This window comes from Pipistrellus kuhlii, unplaced genomic scaffold (assembly GCF_014108245.1).
Source record: "Pipistrellus kuhlii isolate mPipKuh1 unplaced genomic scaffold, mPipKuh1.p scaffold_m20_p_9, whole genome shotgun sequence".
Classification (NCBI taxonomy): domain Eukaryota; kingdom Metazoa; phylum Chordata; class Mammalia; order Chiroptera; family Vespertilionidae; genus Pipistrellus; species Pipistrellus kuhlii.
Genome location: NW_023425595.1, coordinates 63260186 through 63278917, shown reverse-complemented (window position 1 = coordinate 63278917; position 18732 = coordinate 63260186). Strand labels below are relative to the sequence as shown.

Sequence of the window (18732 nt, the reverse complement as noted above, 5' to 3'; positions counted from 1 at the left end):
GCGGGTGAGGCGAGTTCGGAGTGAAGGAAGCGGGGCGGGCCGACGAGAGGTAAAGATCGGCTGTGTTCGGCTCGTTCCTGTCACAGAGGATTTTAGAAGTCTTCTTCAGTCTCATCCAGAATGGCTGCTGGCCATTGTCTCTACTGCTCGGAATGCGTCCAGGTGCTTCCATCTCCTGCCTTTCATTCAAGAAATAATAGGTGCCTGTTGGGTGCCACTGTGAGGATGGCTAGATGGATGCGAATATGGATGAGCAGGATGTGGCCTCTGGTTTTCACTGAGCTTGTAGTCTGGTAGAAGGACGCTCAGCAAAAGAGGCAATTCTGATTTAGCTGTGAGTGGAGTAATTCAGGATGCTGTGGGAACACACAGGAGGGAAACCTTGAGGGGGGGGTGGGGGGGAGTGAAAGATTCCCCGGAATTGAAACGAGTTGAAAACTAAGGGGGGAAAGTACACTTTACCCGAGTCAAGAGGAGTGAAGAGGCAGAAGGAACAACATATGCAAGAGCATGATGGAGAAGCAGAATAGTTAAGTTTGGCTGAAAATGTAGTAGGAGGGACAGTCGACAATAGATGACACTGAAAAATTAAGCAGGGGCCAGGTCATACAAAACTTTATAAGCCATTTTAATAGCCTGAACCTTATTCTGAAACAGTGGTCAGACACCAAAACATTTTAAATAGGAAGAAGACACAATTAAATTTTTATTTTTGAAAGTCCTGCTTTTTTGTGTGAAGAAGGATTGGAAAGCCCTAGCTGGTTTGGCTCAGTGATAGGGCATCAGCCTGCAGACTGAAGGGTCCCGGTTCGAATCCGGTCAAGGGCACATACATCGGTTGCAGGTTGCTCCCAGGCCTGGGCCCTGGATGCCACTCATTCAGGAGGCAACCAATCTATGTGTTTCTCTCACATTAATGTTTCTGTTTTTCCCTCTCTCTTCACTCTCTCTAAAAATCAATGGGAAAATATCCTCGGGTGAGGATTAACAAAACAGAAGGATTGGAAAACTAGATTGATGGCATGGAGGTCAAATAGGAGGCTTTTGCAGTCAGAGTCCAGGGCTGATAGGGAGATCTGAGTTGTAACTTGGCAGTGGGGATTGAGGTTAGTGGGCTAAATAAGAAGTCAACAAGGCCGAAACCGGTTTGGCTCAGTGGATAGAGTGTCAGCCTGCGGACTGAAAGATCCCGGACTCAATTCCGGTCAAGGGCATGTGCCTTGGTTGCGAGCACATCCCCAGTGGCGGGTGTGTAAGAGGCAGCTGATCAATGATTCTTTCTCATCGATGTTTCTAGCTCTCTATCCCTCTCTCTTCCTTTCCGTAAAACTCAAAATATATATATATTTTTAAAAGTCAACAAGACCTCATAATTGGGTGATGTAAGGGATTGAAAGAGAAATTGGTGTCAAAGATAAGCCCAGGGTTCCAGGAGTGGAAAACTGAGTGGATGATGATATGTATCTTACTGCCCCAGGACAGTATCACCTTGGTCTGCAGCCTGAATACTAAGCCTGCTAACAGGCTTAGTATTGTGGTACCAGCTACGATTTAGTCATTATGCTGTTTGTTGACATCAGTGCATGCACCTGTCTTTGCAAAGGCACATCAAGTGAGAGGACAGTATTGGCTTTGTCCCTACCTGTGGAAAGGTGGGTGAGTGGTGACCTGGTCATGGTGATCGAGTGATCTACATTCTTTCTCTGCTTAAGGACTGGGAGGGCCAGGTTTGGTGACATCTCTTCTTTTAAAGAACATGGACCAGAAGAATAAGATTTTCTGTCACTTTCCTAGAGAATCTACAAACACAAGCTCCTCGGGATCCGATTACTTTTCTTTTTGGAAGGTAATGTCTTGTTCCTAAGTCAAGGAACCAGACTCTCATTTTTTTCTTTTTGTTAAAAATAAAAATGGGTAGGCTTCTTTTGATTTCTTACAACTTGAAATTCAGATATTGGTCATCTGGTATGTTCAAAGAACTGTTGATTGAGAGGTCAGGCAGAAGAAGAGCGTGTGATAATGTATAAGACACAAATCCTCTCCTTAGGGATTTACAGTCCAGTATAGGGTATTGAAAGTTTACTTAAAGAACTCTTGAGTCCTGCCTGTGTGCTCAGTGGTTGAGCGTCAACCTATGAACCAGGAGGTCATGGTTCCATTCCCGGTCAGGGCATATGCCCTGGTTGTGGTATTGATCCTCAGAGGGGAGCATGAAGTAGGCAGCCAATTAATGCTTCTCTCTCATCATTGATGTTTCTATCTCTCCCTCTCCCTTCCTCTCTGAAATCAATAAAAATATATATTTTTAAAAACTCTTGACACATGGTAGAAGTTATAAATATAGAAAGATATGAACATGAAGTACATTGTGAGACAAATAAGTTAACAAGAGAAGGCATATGGAATAATTGCATTTGAATTGGTCCTAGAAGGAAGGAAACTATCATTTATTGATAATTTATTGTGTTGTCTAGTTTTCCAGTTCTCACTTTTCCCTATTCTCTTTGACTATAACAATACCTTTATTTATTTATTTATTTAATTTATTTATTTATTTATTTATTTTTAAATCTTTATAGTTCATATTATTACAGATGTTCCTCTTTCCCCCCCCCTCCGTTGCTCTCCTCCACCAGGTTCCCACCCCACCCTTTCCCCACCCATCATTGTCTCCATCCATAGGTGCACAGTTTATGTTCAGTCTCTTCCCACATCCCCATCTCCCCTTTTCCCCAACAATCATCAGTTCACTCCCCTTCCATACCTCTGATTCTATTATATTCACCAGTTAATATTGTTCATCAGATTTTTTTTTTTTTTTTTTTTTGGTTTTTAGATTCACTTGTTGATAGTTATGTATTTGTTGTTCATAGTTTTTATCTTTATTTACTTTCTCTTCCGAAAGAACCCCCTTCAGCAATTCAAATAATTCTGGTTTGCTGGTGATGCACTCCTTTAGCTTTTTTTTTTTATTGGTGAAGCTCTTTATCTGGCCTTGAATTCTGAGTGATAGCTTTGGTGGGTAGATTATCTTTGCCTGTAGGTTCTTACTATTCATCACCTTGAATATTTCTTGCCATTCCCATCTGGCCTGCATGGTTTCTGTTGAGAAATGAGCTGACAATCGTTTAGGTGCTCCTTTAGAGGTAACTACCTGCTTTTCTCTTGCTGCTTTTAATATTCTCTTTGTCTTTTGCTCTTGGAATTTTAATTATGATTTGTCTTGGTGTGGTCTTCTTTGGATTCCTTTTGTTTGGAGTTCTGTGCACTTCCTGGACTTGTAAGTCTAGTTCTTTCACCAGGTGGGGGAAGTTTTCTGTCACTATTTCTTTCAGTATGTTTTTGATATCTTGCTCTCTCTCATCTTCTGGGACCCCCATAATTCTGATGTTGGTTCGCTTGAAGTTGTCCCAGAGGTTTCTTACATTATCTTCAATTTTCTGGATTCTCTTGCCTTGTTGCTTCAGCGGAGGAGTGTCTTCTGGCTCTTTATGCTCCAAATCTTTGACTTGATTCTTGCGATCTTCCATTCTGTTTTTAGGACTCTGTATAATATTTTTTATTTCAGACAATGTATTCTTTATTTCTTGTTGATCCCTTATTATTTCTTGTTGATCCCGTATTATTTCTTGTTGATTCCTTATTATTTCTAGTTGATCCCTTTTCATATCCTCATAGGTCTCATTTATTTTATCGGCCTTTTCTAGGAGATTCTTGAACAATCTTATAAGTGTGGTTTTGAACTCTATATCCAGTCGCTTTTTGTCCTCCATTTCTTTCGTTTGTTATCTATTTCCTTGTCTCAGCATTTTCGCAGCTTCCCTGATGGAGCGGAGTTTCAGGGTGGAACCTACAGCCTTGGCTTCCGTCAGCCACGCCCTATGCAGCTCTTGAGTCTCAATATTCCTCAGGGTCCTTTAGTACTCGCTGCAAGCACCTCTGAGAGTGAGATGCCCTCGAGTTTTGCCTACTACCAAACAGTCTAGTCTCTCCCCCAATGGGCCTGGAACTGGGGTTCAGTTCATTTGGAAGTGGGATTGGAGGTGGTATTCAGAGCAGTCTGGAGCCCCTGTCTCCTTCCCACCAGGGCAATCCCGCGGCACAGCCAACCGTCCCTTCTCTGCGCGCAATGTGCACTCCCCCGGGGTTCCGCTTTATAGCCCAGCTCCCTCTGGATGAGCCTGAGTCCCCGGAGTCTGGCCTAGAACTGGGGTTCAGAGCAGTCAGAACGGGGCTTAGCATAGTCCGGAGCTTTTGTTTCCTTCCTGCTAGGGCAATCTGGCAGCAGAGTCAACAGTCCGTCCTCTGTGTGCAATGTACACACCTCCGGGGCTCTGCTTTTCGCCGCTCCCCTGGGATTCTGCCTCACAGCCCAGACTCCCTCTGTTTGAGCCTGGGTCCCCAGGGTCTGGCCTAGAACTGGGCTTCAGAGCAGTCGGGTCTGGAGTTCAGCACAGTCTGGAGCTTTTATCTCCTTCCCTCTAGGGAACGCTAGCCAGGCACTGAACCACCCCCTCCTCTCCGGCTCCGTCCTCTCCAAGTGCGCCGCGTGTCTCTGTACCTTAGGCTTTTACAGCTCCTCTGCTCTTCCTTCTGGTTTTCTCCTTGCTTCTCATTGTAGAAATTCCAGTCAGTCGACTTTCCTGTAGTTCTGGGTAATGTCCATTTTATATTTTAGTTGTATTTTATTGAAATTGTTGTGTGCGGCTGCGGTTAGGTGTTTACCTGTGCAGCCATCTTGGATCCTCCAATACCTTCATTTTTTTAGAGACAGGAAGGGGGGGGGGGAGACATCAATGAGAAAGAGAAACATTGATAAGTTGCCTTCTGCATACACCCCTACTGGTGTTGACCCACTACACAACCTGGGTATATCCCCTGACTGGGACTCGAACCCACCATCATTTGGTGTACGATGCTCCAACCAACTGAGCCACACAGGCCAGGGAAATACTCCTGGTTCTTAAATTCCAACATCTCAAAATTACCTGAACATTTAGCTAGTATATAGTATTGAGGTTACTAAAGTTTTTCTGTGTTTTTGAGGGGAGCATTTAATCTATATAGTCATTCATTACTGCTGATTGAGAGGATAGGTCAAAGGACTTGTGGACCTGGAGAAAAGGAAACAGAATAACAACAGTCAAATTGGAAGGAAAGCCTAGATTCTTAGTGAGGTGTGCCTATGTTATGTTTGGCCAAGGGTGAAAAGGGGAGGCCTTTTCTGCTCTCTGATTTTTATAAGAAGCTTTTCTTTTCTCATCTTTTCCCAGAGAGAGTTCCTCTCCTGTTTCCTTACAAACCCGCACTATGGCAGCCTCATTAATGCAGATGGCCATGCTGAAGTGTGGACAGATTGGAATGATTTATCCAAGTTTTCCCAGTATGGATGGAGATGCACCACTAATGAGAATACCTATTCAAATCGTACCCTGATAGGTAACTGGAACCAGGAAAGATATGATCTAAGGAATATAGTACAGCCCAAACCCTTGCCTTCCCAGGTAATGTAACTTTCTCTTCCTTTGTTTCCTTCTCTTAGCAAAAGAAATAGTAGCCATTTGAGAGGCAAGAATCTGATAACTTCTAATGCTGAAATCTCTCATACTTCTTTTCAGTGGGGAGGGAAGCTGTTCTTAGCTGGAATACCTATCCCACTTTACTGTCAAGTTGAATATTATATTATTGTAAGGTAATAAAAATATGAGTACTCTTTCTCTTCTTGTTTGAACTTTATTCATCTAAAGAAATATACAATGTCTTCTGACTTAGGCTAGCTTTTCCCCTGGTCCTTGACTTTTAGGTCTCTTAAGCAAACAAAAAGGCTATGAAAGTTAGTAGGATATAGAGTAATATTATAGACCTCTAATAATATATAGACCTCTCTAGTTAATCTAAAATATGAAAGAAGATATTGGAATTCATGTTACTGTGTCCTTTATTTCCAAATATTGGATGTAGACTCCTATATTTTTAATCTATTACTTTTTCTTTCCAGTTTGGACACTACTTTGAAACAACATATGATACAAGCTACAATAACAAAAGACCACTTTCAGCCCATAGTAGGTGGACTATTCTTTTTAATTCTTAAGTTCTCAGGATCTAATTCAAGGCATGGAACATAAAAGGAACTCAAATAAAAGTTAACTGAATGAGTGAATAAATGAATGAATGTCTGGGAGAGATAAGAGATCAACCAAAGGACTTGTATACATGCATATAAGTACAACCAATGGACACAAAACTCTGGGGAGGGAAGGTATGTATGGGGGGGGGGGGGCAATGATAAAATATGTACACAGATAATAATTTAATAAAAAATGAAAATAAATAAAATGGAAAAAAAATGAATTAGTGAGTGAATGACCCCTCTCTCTTCTGAATTCTACGGGACTCACTCTCTATTCCCTCAGAAGTAATAATGAAATTGGTTATTAAGACTCCTTACTATTGACTGATTCCACTTGTCTTCTCTTTTCTCCTCCCTCAGGATTTAAGCGAGAGCCTCACTGGTTCCCAGGACATCAACCTGAGCTGGATCCACCTCGATACAAATGCACAGAAAAGTCAACTTATATGAATAGCTATTCAAAACCTCAAATTGAGCATCACTCTGTGTGTGTATGTAATAATAATAACTGCCCATTTCAGGGTGAGAGGTTCTAACAAAATTATAAGAAGCTTCGTTTTTCCAGAACAGAATTCAGGAGGGAGCACATTTTAAGCACAACTAAGAAGTCAGAAGACTATAGCACAGTTTCACTCTCTGAATAAATAAAGCACAGGAAATGTTATCTACCACCTTTAACCAATATTTAAATGTATAATTTGAGTTGGTTATATCTATTAGTTATATAATTAGGGGTGTTGTAAGAGGGCAGTAAAAAATAATTATTTCTCTCAAATCTATAACCAGTCTTCTCTTTACTGCCTTCTATCAGGAGCAAAATTCAGTATAACTTAAGCTACATTTGCCTGGATGCTCTTGGGTATGAGTCTGATAGTCATGGTCAGACAGTGTAACTTTAATGTGATCTTCATGAACATTCCTCTTAAGGATTAGAAGAAGAAAAAGAGCCAAAACCGGTTTGGCTCAATGGATAGAGCGTCGGCTTCAGTCCCGGGTTCGATTCCGGTCAAGGGCATGAACCTTGGTTGCGGGCACATCCCCAGTGGGGGGTGTGCAAGAGGCAGCTGATCAATGACTCTCTCTCATCAATGTTTCTAACTCGCTATCTCCCTTCCTCTCTGTACAAAATCAATAAAAATATATTTAAAAAAAGAAAGAAATTAAAAAAAAAGAAGAAAAAGAACTTATTTTATTATCATAAAGAATTTAAAACATACAAAAGCAGACAGAATATTATAATGAACTCCTATCTTCAAAACTTTATAAGTTTTCCTACCCCTATCTATTGTACTTTCTGATTTGAAAATATTAATTTTGGAGCAGATCTCAGAAATTATATCATCTTATCTATAAATATTTACATTTATATTTAAAAAGATATGACTATCAATGTTTTACTTCCCACAAAGATTACCAAAGAAACCTGTTGATCAAACAAAGCTGAATTATTAAAGCTATAGCAAGGAAGAACATCAACTTGACAGAGTCTTGATAGTAACTCAAAAGGCAAATATTTGGGTAAGTTATATCTTCAGGAATTGGGATAAGAGTTCAATTGGTTTAAGGTGAGTCTTTCAAAGTGGGAAATTAATAAGATTGATAAAAGGTTGAGATTAGTTTATGGTTAATGACCACAGGGAGGCAACAGTCTTAATTTTAAAATGGCTAGATTGAGATTAAAAATGGCAGTGGAGCCCTAACTGATTTGGCTCAGTGGATAGAGTGTCAACCTGTGGACTGAAGGGTCCCAGGTTCAATTCCGGTCAAGGGCATGTACCTTGCTTGCAGGAATATCCTCAGTGGGGGGTGTGCAGGAGGCAACTGATTTATGCTTATCTCTCATCGATGTTTCTGACTTTCTATCCCTCTCCCTTCCTCTGTGAAAAATCAATAAAATATGTTTTTTAAAATGGCAGTGGAGTACGTGAATGCTAAACTGACACATTCCCAGGACCAAACTGGAATTACAACTAAAATACAAAAAACCATCATGAATAATCAACTGAAGATTAGCTGGAGAGAACCCTGATAACAAAGGATAGAAAGACTATAGAGCCGAAACCGGTTTGGCTCAGTGGTAGAGCATCGGTCTGCGGACTGAAAGGTCCCAGGTTCGATTCCGGTCAAGGGCATGTACCTTTGTTGCGGGCACATCCCTGGTAGGGGGTGTGCAAGAGGCAGCTGGTTGATGTTACTCTCTCATCGACGTTTCTAGCTCTCTATCTCTCTCCCTTCCTCTCTGTAAAAAAATCAATAAAATATATATTTAAAAAAAAAGAAAGACTATAGAGACTGGTAGGAAGGGCAGAGGCATGTAAGGCCTGGTTGGGTTCCCATAGACAGCAGCTGAAATTCCGGAGAGATATCTCATCTGTGGGGGGGTTTACCACTGAGAACTCTGGGATCTAATTCCCAAGCTGGGACCTCAGTAGAGAGCATGAGAACTGAGAAGAGTAACCACATAACATCTGGCTGTGAAAAGCAAGGAGGTTGCTGCCTGCCAGGGAGAGATAGCTGGAAATGCAGGCACCCACTTAAAGGCCCACCCAACACACAAAATTTTGAGTGCAGCCATTTACCTTGGGCTCAAGCAGAGGGAGGGCAGGGTGGACTGGAGCTGTGTAAGCATAAGCCAGGGTTGTGATTAGAGATTAGAAAGCACTCTGGTTTTCTGTGCTGAGTCATTCCTTCACACTGCTGAGATCATTTTTCTTAGGCAGACCTTTACTATCCAGATGTTTTTTGCCTGGGGGTGGGGAGAAGCAATTGATCCACCCTATTGGAAAATCCCTTGTCCACCCTGTGGAGTTTCTGAGGCCTATTAAGAGTCTGAGGATAACAGCCTCCAGGCAGAAGCAATTGCCCCACCCTGAAGGAAACCCTCACCTCACCTGTGGATAATTGCCCAATGTTACTCATGACTCCTTCCAATCAGTCTGCAGGCTGAGATGTGTCTCTGGAAGCTTTGAGTCTTCACCTGATCTAATTAGTCAGAAATAGTGTTTGGGTCCTCGCTGCAGATACCACCCCAGACAGCACTAGGAGGCAAATACTAGCAGGACCCAAGTACTTGAAGCTGACACCTGTGGGACCACTTCTATTGGAGAAGTGAGTACAGCTCAGAACAGGAAAATCAAGGTGTGAGACTCAAGGCAGACACAACCTCTGGGTAATAAGTCCCCGACTACTGGAATACTAAGGACTTCAACCTCTTGGACATGAATCGGGTCTCCCAAGGCCAGAAAGGGACAGTGACTCACATTCACATTCTCTAGAAAAGCTCTCTGGAGGTCCAGGATAGAAACGCCAAGGGACCGATTTAACAACATCAGAGCAAAATCCAGCAAGCCCTAAAAATAGCAGACCCAAAGCACGTGTACATATATAACAGGTGGCATGCCAACATTGGGGTTGAACCTTATTGGCAGCAAGTCAGAGGGGAGATCCTCTCACAAATGGGACATCAATTCAAGACCAAATTATAATAGGAGAGCTCAAATAATACACACAAGGGGATTTCTAGAGCATCTAGTTCAGGTGAACAAAGAGAATGCACCAGTAGACACCTCAAGATACTTTCTACATTAGGCCAGTCCACAAAGAATGGGAGGCATAATAGTTCTATGTAATACATAGATGCAAATACAAAGAGATAGCTAAAACAGGGACAAAGAAATAAACCCCAAATGAGAGGGGGGGAAAGGAATCTCCAGAAAAAGAACTGAATGAAATGGAAACAAGCAACCTATTAGAGTTAAAAGCAATAGTTATAATAGTTATAATAGTTATAATAGTTATAAAAGCAAAAATTCCAAAACCAGATACACTACAAGGGAAAAAATTACAGACCAATAATTCTGATGAACATGGATGCTAAAATACTCAACAAAAATTAGTAAAATGGATTCAGCAATACATTAAAAAGATCATACACCCTAATCAAGTGGGATTAATTCTAGGGTAGGGGTGTCGAACTCAATCAGAGAAGGGGCCAAAATCTAAAATCCAGCCTAAATCGCGGGCCGAATGGTTTACTGAACAGTCATAAACTGTCATTGTGATGGAAACGCAGCGGAGTGCAGTGATGACAGCGCGGTGCAGGCCACATTGCAAGGCCTGGCGTGACGGATTTGGCCCGCGGGCCTTATGTTTGACACATGTGTTCTAGGGATACAAGGTTAGTACAATATCTGCATCTGAATAAATGTGATGCATCATATAAACAAAATGAAGGATAAAAATCACATGATCATATCAATAGATGCAGAAATAGTATTTGATAAAATCTGGCATCCAGCCCTAGCTGATTCGACTCAGTGTGTAGTCCTCTTTGGTTGTTTCCATGTCTTGGCCACCATGAATAACTGCCTATCTGCACTCCCCTCCTAACCTGATTCTCCTATCTGCCTATCTGCTCTCCCTCTCCACACCCTTCAGACTCCTGGCGCAGGCATGCTGAGAGCTCTCCACCACAGCCCTGCCCCTGTCATTACATGATGGCGTCACAGCCAATTTGCATATTTCTCTACTATCTGTATAGATAGTACTGGAAGCACTAGGCACAACAATCAGATGAGAAGAAGAAATAAAAGGCATCTAACTTGAAAAGGAGGAAGCAAAACTGTCATAATTTACAGATGGCATGATACTGTCAATAGAGAACAATGAAGATTCCACCAAAACCACTAGAACTAATAATTGAATTCAGTAAAGTAGCATGATACAAAAATATACATTCAGAAATTGGTGGCATTTTTATACAACAATAATGGGCTATTAAAAAGGAAAATTAGCCAAAGCTGGTTTGGCTCAGTGGTAGAGCATCAGTCTGCAGACTGAAAGGTCCCAGGTTCGATTCCGGACAAGGGCATGTATTGTACATTGGTTGCGGGCACATCCCCAGTAGGGGGTGTGCAAGAGGCAGCTGGTCGATGTTTCTCTCTCATCGACATTTCTAGCTCTCTATCTCTCTCCCTTCCTCTCTGTAATAAATCAATAAAATATAATTTAAAAAAAGGAAAACTAGCTGAGACCGGTTTGGCTCAATGGATAGAGCGTCGGCTTGGGGACTGAAGGGTCTGGGTTCGATTCCGGTCAAGGGCATGTACCTTGGTTGCGGGCGTATCCCCAGCTGCAAGAGGCAGCTGGTCGATGACTCTCTCTCATCGATGTTTCTAACTCTCTATCTCTCTCCCTTCCCCTCTGTACAAAATCAATAAAAAAGTATATTAAAAAAAAAAGATTTAGCTTTAAAAAAAAAAAAAGGAAAACTAAAAAAAAATCCAATTTACAAATGCATAAAAATACCTAGGAATAAAAACATACCTAGGAGTAAATTATCCAAGAATGTAAAACACCTGTATTTGAATAATTATAAAATACGGGAGAAAGAAATTGAAGGTACATACTACTTAAAGCAATCTACAGATTCAAAGCAATTCCTATCAAGACACCAAAGATGTGCCTTGGGCTGTGTGACTCTGTTGGCTGGACATCATCCAGTGCACTAAGAAGTCACCAATTTGATTCCTGTTCAGGTCACATGCTTGGTCTCCAGTGTAGAGCATGTAGAAGGCAGCTGATTGATATTTCTCAATCATTGATGTTTCTCTCTCTCCCTTTCTCTTACTCTCTCCTTTTTAAAACAATAAAAAGATACCAATGGCATATTTCACTGAACTAGAACAAACATCCCGCAAATTTATATGGAACCACAATAGACCCCCAAATAACCATATCAATATTGAGAAGGAACATAAAGGAATCATGTTGCCGAATATCAAACCATACTACAAGGCCCTAGTAATCAAAACAACCTGGCACTGGCATAAAAGCCAACACATAGATCAATGGAACAGAATAAAGAGCCCATAAATAAACTCACACTTTTACAGTCAATTAATACTTGATAAAGGAGACAATAATATAGAATGGGGTAAAGAAAATCTATTCAATAAATGGTGTTGGGAAAATTGGACAAATATATGCAAACCCCCCCCCCCACACACACACACAAAAAACATAAACCACTTTCTTACACCATATACAACAATGAACTAAAAATGAATTAAATATTAGACTCAAAACCATAAAAATCTTAGAAGAAAATATAGGCAATAAAATCTCAGATATTTCTTTTAGCAATTTTTTTTTTCTGATGTATCACCTTGGGCAAGGGAAACAAAAGAAAAAATAAACAAATGGAACTACATCAAACTAAAAATGGTTTTGCATAGCAAGGAAACCATCAACAAAATGAAAAGACAACCCACTGAATGGGAGAACATATTTGCCAATGATTCATCTGATAAGAGGTTAACGTCTAATTTTCTAAAGAACTTCTACATCTTGTAACCAGAACCCAAGTTCGCCTGCCTGCTTCCACAAAAACCAAACTCGTGAGATAGATGCTGGTAAAGAGGAAGGTTTTATTCAAGTGCTGGTCACCTGAGGAGATGGGGGACTCTTGTCACAAAGCCTTTCTCAACATCTCAGTGCAGACAGAAGTTTTTATAAGGAAGGAGATGCAAAGCAGAACAAAGAAACCAAGAGGAGAGGGTTGGAAAGCTCTCTACATGCAGGCAGCACTGTCCATTCTGATAAGGACCTTGAAACCAGTCAAGTGATGGTCTGGTGTACATTATTCTGGTCTTTGTCATCCTGGTTCTACGTCATCCTGGTTTTACATTTGAAAGTCAGCAAATCTTCCAGAACTGGGATGACAGAAGGTTGGAGTCTATATCTTTTGCAGTTAGTTCCTAGGATTCTTATACAAACATGCTGTTTCTTTAAGAAACAATGTCAAAAAAATGGTGGGGTGGGTTACAATTTCCCACTGTTACAAAAACACCAAAAAAACAACAACAACCCACAAACAATACAGCCCTGCCCAGGGAGCTCAGTTGGTTGGTAGGGATGTGCAGGAGGCGGCTGGTTGATGTTTCTCTCTCATCAACGTTTCTGGCTCTCTATCTCCCTCCCTTCCTCTCTGTAAAAAATCAATAAAATATATTTAAAAAAAAAGAAAGAAAGAAATCAATGTTCAATCTCTTTCTCTCTCTCTCTCTCTCTCTCTCTCTCTCTCTCTCTCTTTCTCTCTCTCTCTCAAAAATTGATAAAAACATATTCTTGGTTGAGGATTAAATAAAATAATTCAATTAAAAAGTGGGCAGCCCTAGCTGGTTTGGCTCAGTAGATAGAGTGTTGGCCTGTGGACTGAAGAATCCCAGATTCGATTCCAGTTGGAGGCTGAATCCCTGGACTTGGTCTGGGCACATGTGGGAGGCAACCAATTGACATGTCTCTCTCACATCAATGTTTTTCTGTTGTTTCTCCCCTTCTTTCCACTCTCTCTAAAAATCAATGGAAAAAAATATCCTCTGTGAGGATTAACAACAACAAAACACACACACAAAAACAGAACTGCCTTATGACCCAGCAATTCCATGTCTGAGAACACATCCAAAGAATGTATGCACCCTTAAATTCATTGCAGTGTTGTTTACCATATCCAAGATTTGGAAACAGTGTAAGTGCCCATGAATAAATGAGTGGATAAAAAAGTCGTGGTACTTTACCAACACTTATATTCTGTCTTGTTTTTGTTCTATAATAGCATCCTAGTAGAAGTAAAATGGTACAGTATCCCATTATTGTTTTAATTTGCATTTCCCTAATGGCTAGTGATCTTTTCATGTGCTTATTGGCTATTCGTATATTTTCCTTTGCCCTTTCTTGAATTGGGTTGTGCGTTGGAGTTCTTTATATTACAATATATATCTTCATATATTTTGGACATTAATTCCTAATCTGGTATATGATTTCCAAATATTTTCTTCCATTCTGTGAGTTGTTCTGCCTCTCTCTCTCTCTCTCTCTCTTTTTAAAAATATATTTTATTGATTTTTTTACAGAGAGGAAGGGAGAGAGATAGAGAGCTAGAAATGTCGATGAGAGAGAAACATCGACCAGCTGCCTCCTGCACACCCCCTACCGGGGATGTGCCCGCAACCAATGTACATGCCCTTGACTGGAATCGAACCCAGGAACTTTCAGTCTGCAGACCGACGCTCTATCCACTGAGCCAAATCTGTTTCGGCTCCTGCCACTCTCTTGATACTACCCTTTAGTGCATGAAAGTTTTCAATTTTGATAAAATCGGATTCATCTGGATTTTTTCTTTTGTTGTCTAAACTTTTGGAGTCATATCTAAGAAAAAATTACCAAATTCAATGTCCTGAAGCTCTGCTACTATAGAAAAATCCGTCCTATTTGGATATGGAATCTTCTATGTTTTCTTCTAAGAAATTTATAGTTTTAGATCTTATGATTTGGTCTTCAATCCTTTTTTAGTTAATTTTTGTATATTATATAATGTTAAGGTACAGGGTGGGGAAAAAGTGGGCTAACAGTTGTGAATATTCAAAATACAGAGTTTAGCCAAAACCGGTTTGGCTCAGTGGATAGTGCGTCAGCCTGCGGACTGAAGGTCCCGGGTTCGATTCCAGTCAAGGGCACATACTCTGGTTGCCGGCACATCCTCAGTGTGCAGGAGACAGCTGATTGATGTTTCTCTCTCATTGATGTTTCTAGCTCTCTCTCTCCCTTTCTCTCTGTAAAAAAGCAATAAAATATATTTTTTTAAAAATACAGAGTTTATACTTGTGTTACTATTTATTGATTATTGTATTACTAGTGGCCTGGTGCACAAAATTTGTACACAGGGTGGCGGGGAGGGGAGTATCCCTCAGCCCAGCCTGCACCCTCTCCAATCTGGGACCCCTCAAGAGATGTCCAACTGCCGATTTAGGCCCAATCCTTCTCACAATCAAGGACTGCTGGCTCCTAACTGCTCACCTGCTTGCTGGTCTGATTGCCCCCAACTGCCCCTCCTGCGAGCCTGATCACCCCCACCTGCCCTTCCCTGCCAGCTTTATTGCCTTCAAATTCCCCCCCTCCCCTGGCCTGCTCACCCCCAACTGCCCTCCCCTGTCGGCTTGATTGCCCCTATCTGCCTCTGCCTCGGCCCCACCACTATGGCTTTGTCCAGAAGGACGTCCAGAAGGTCTCCCGAAAGGTGTCCCAGTCTAATTATCATATCACCCTTTTATTAGTATAGATTTTCTATATAAATAACTATAAACCTGCTTTTGCCCCATCCTGTATATTGTGTAAAGTGAGAGTCAACTTTATTCTTTTTTGAGCACCACTTGTTGAAAAGACTGTCTTTTTCTTTTTTCTATTGAATATTCTTGGTGAGTTTGTAAAAAAATCATGTGATCATCTATGCAAGGGTTTATTTCTGGGGTCTCTATTCTATTCCATTGGTCTATGTATCTGCCTTTATGCCAATAGCACTGTTTTGATTACTATAGCTTTGTAATAAGTTTAAAAAAATATTTATTTATTAAATTGATTGGGATGAGGCCGGGAGGAGCCAGGCCCAGAGCAGCAGCAGCCAGTTCGGGAGCGGCAGTGGCCAGACCCGGAGCAGCTGGTTGTGGAACGAACCAGAGCAACAGAGGCCAGGCCGGGAGCAGCCAGGCCCAGAACAGCTCGCTCCTCGCCTGCCCCTGCCCCAAGGCTGCCTCTCAGACATGGCTGGAAACTTTTGGGGGAACTTGAGGGTCTGCTGAATCAAGTGATAAAGGCTTCGATCTGGATGTGTTGAGTTAGTATAGCGCTGGGGTGTTGATCTGTGAGTGCCTTCTGTGGGGTCTGGATGAGGTTGGTTGATCTATTTGGAAATGTCTTTTGTGTGAAGTGTATTCTTGGGCATGTGGAGGTATTATTGATTTGAGAAAATGCTAAGTAACTGATTTACTATTTGAAAAATTTAAAGTTCTGAAAGTTTAAGGTCTCTTTCCAAAAAGAGGTTTTATAGCTAACACCTTAATTTTAATGGAGAAAGGGGGAAGACAAGCCCTTCCCACCCAGAACAGGTAATCCAATTCCAACCAGCAGCTACGTTTAAACGATGTGTCCATTTACACTTGAATGGCTACACCTTTTGATAGCCTAAGGGCAAGTTTACATGTAAACAAGTTTGCTTCTCAATTCCCAGGGCAGAAAAAAAACAAAGTTTAAAATTATTAGATTTTAAAATTTATTCTTTAAAGTGTAAAAGTTTATTAATTAAAAAACAACAACAAAAAAAGGAAATTGAAAAACCTGATGAACAATATTAGCTGTTGATTGTAGTAGAGTTGGCGATATGGGAGGGGAGTGGACTGACTATTCTCGGGGAAAGGGGGAGTGGTGGATGAAAGGGGTAAAAGACTGAACATAAACTGTGCACCTATGGATGAGGACAATGGGGGGTGGGGAGGGGGCGGAGGGTGGGGTGGGGACCTGGTGGAGGGGGGAAGAAATGAGGAACCTTTGTAATAATATGAACAATAAAGATTTATTTTAAAAAATAAAAACAAATAAATAAATATAATAAATAAATTGATTGGGATGGCATTGGTCAACATGAACATACAGGTGTGGGTTTTTATGCTATACGATCTGTATATTGCCCCTTGTGCCCACCTCCCAAAGTCAAGTCTTCTCCTGTCACCTTATATTAGGACCCCTTTTATAATAAGTTTTAAAATCAGGAAATGAGTATTTCAACTTTGTTCTTTTTCAAGATTGTTTTGGCTATCTGGGATCCTTTCAGATTCCATATCTAAATAGAATGAATTTTTCTATTTTTGAAAAAAAAATCATTGGACTTTTGATAGGGATTGTACTGAATCAGTAGATCACTTTAGCTAGTATTGATATCTTAACAATAATATGTCTTCCAGTCTATGAACATGGATGTCTTTTCATTTGTGTCTTCTTTAATTTGTTTTAGCACTGTCTTACAGTTCTCCATGTACAAGTCTTTTCCTCCTTAATTAGGTTTATTCCTAAGTATTTTATTCTTTTTGATGCTATTGTAAATGGAATCGTTTTCTTAATTTTCTTTTTAGATTATTCAGTTAGCATATAAAAATGCAACTGATTTTTTGTGTGTTGGTTTCGTGTCCTGCAACGTTGCTGAAATTGTTTATTAGTTCTGACAAGTTTGTGTGAATCTTTAGAGTTTTCTACATATAAGATATAGAAAGTTTTACCTCTGCTTTTCTTTTTCTTATTTAATCTTCTCTGATTAGAATTTCCAATATTATATTGAATAGAAGTAGTGGATATGGACATTCTTGACTTGATCCTGATCTTAGAGGACAGGCTCCCAAGCTTCACTGTTGAGTGTGATGTTAGCTGTGGGTTTTACAAGTTTAGATAATTTCTTACTATTCCTAGTTGAGCATTTTTGTTTGTTTGTTTTGTTTTTATCATGAAAGGATATTGAATTATGTCCAATTGTCTTTTTGTATTCATTGAGATTATCATGGTTTTTCCCTCTTCATTCTGATAATTGCTGAATTACATTGATTTTTATGTTGAATCAACTTTGCATTCCAAGAATAAATCTCAGAGTCATGGTATGTAATTCCTTTTAATATATTACTGAATTTGGTTTTATTAGTATTTTGGATTTTTGCATCAATATTTGTAAGGGATATTGGTTTGTAGTTTTCTTATAATGTCTTTGTCTGGCTTTGGTATCAGGATAATGATAGTCTCATAGAATGAGTTAGGAATTGTTCACTCCTCAATTTTTCTGGAAGAGTTTAACAAGGATGGTGCTAATGTATACTGATAAAAGGATAATATGCATATTGGTCAGGACCCCCCACAGAAATGACTGAACAGCAGCCTTTGTGGGGCCACCAGGCTGGCAGGGAGGTCAGTGAGGAGCAACCAAATGACTGAACAGCAGGCTGCATGGGGTGACCAAACTGGCAGGGGGCCAGTGAGGGGTGACCAGGCCAGCAGAGGGGGGAAGTTGTGGGCGATCAGGCTGGCAGGGCGGGGGTGGGGGGTAATAATTGGGGACCACCAGGTTAACCTGGGGTTAGGGGTGACCAGGCCAGCAGGGGGGGCCAGGGGAAGTTGTGGGTGACTAGGATGGCGGGGGGGAGGCAGTTAGGGGTGATCAGGCAGGTAGGCAGGTGAACAGTTAAAAGCCAGCGGTCCCAGATTGTGAGAGGGGTGTCCCGAATTGGAGAGAGTGCAGGCTGGGTTGAGGGGACCCCCCCTTCACCCCGTGCATGAATTTTGTGCACCGGGCCTCTAGTCTATATATACAAAAGGCTAGTATGCTAAGTGTCCCTCCATTTGATTGGTCTTTATGATGCACACTGACCACCAGGGGGCAGACGCTCAATGCAGGATCTGCCGAGCTGCAGTGCCTTGGCAGCAGTGGTTCTCTCAAAACCAGAGAGGAGGGAGCCTGAATCCTCGAGGGGCCAAGCAATTCCACCTTTGGCAATGAGTTATGTTGTTGCTGGAGCACTGTTGCTCCCGAATCTGGTTTACTGCACACCTGTGTTTGCGTTCCACACCCTGTAGGACAGCAACTTTGAAGAGTGCCCTCTCGCACTCCGGGACCCCACAGCGGGATGTTGGAGAGCTGGTTTGAGCCCAATCCCCACAGGCCAGGCTGAGGGACCCCACCTGCCAGAGGCATCCTGCTCACTCATTCCACAGACACTTTTCAAACCATG

At 41.2% G+C, this 18732-nt stretch overlaps 1 protein-coding gene across 3 annotated transcripts; it reads left to right on the top strand.

Annotated features, from left to right (window-relative positions):
* The first annotated feature begins 18 nt into the window (after positions 1 to 18).
* Positions 19 to 7068, top strand: CUNH11orf1 (chromosome unknown C11orf1 homolog). 3 transcript variants are annotated; one of them, XM_036427050.2, is made up of 4 exons: positions 19 to 162; positions 5274 to 5504; positions 5999 to 6065; positions 6494 to 7068. In XM_036427050.2, exons 1-4 carry the CDS (start codon positions 121 to 123, stop codon positions 6667 to 6669), a joined length of 516 nt encoding a protein of 171 aa, XP_036282943.1. In that variant the 5' UTR covers positions 19 to 120; the 3' UTR covers positions 6670 to 7068. The 3 variants fall into 3 exon arrangements, with proteins under 3 accessions (XP_036282943.1, XP_036282944.1, XP_036282942.1); XM_036427049.2 differs by lacking the exon at positions 19 to 162 and adding an exon at positions 1702 to 1846; XM_036427051.2 differs by lacking the exon at positions 5999 to 6065.
* The last annotated feature ends 11664 nt before the right edge of the window (positions 7069 to 18732 follow it).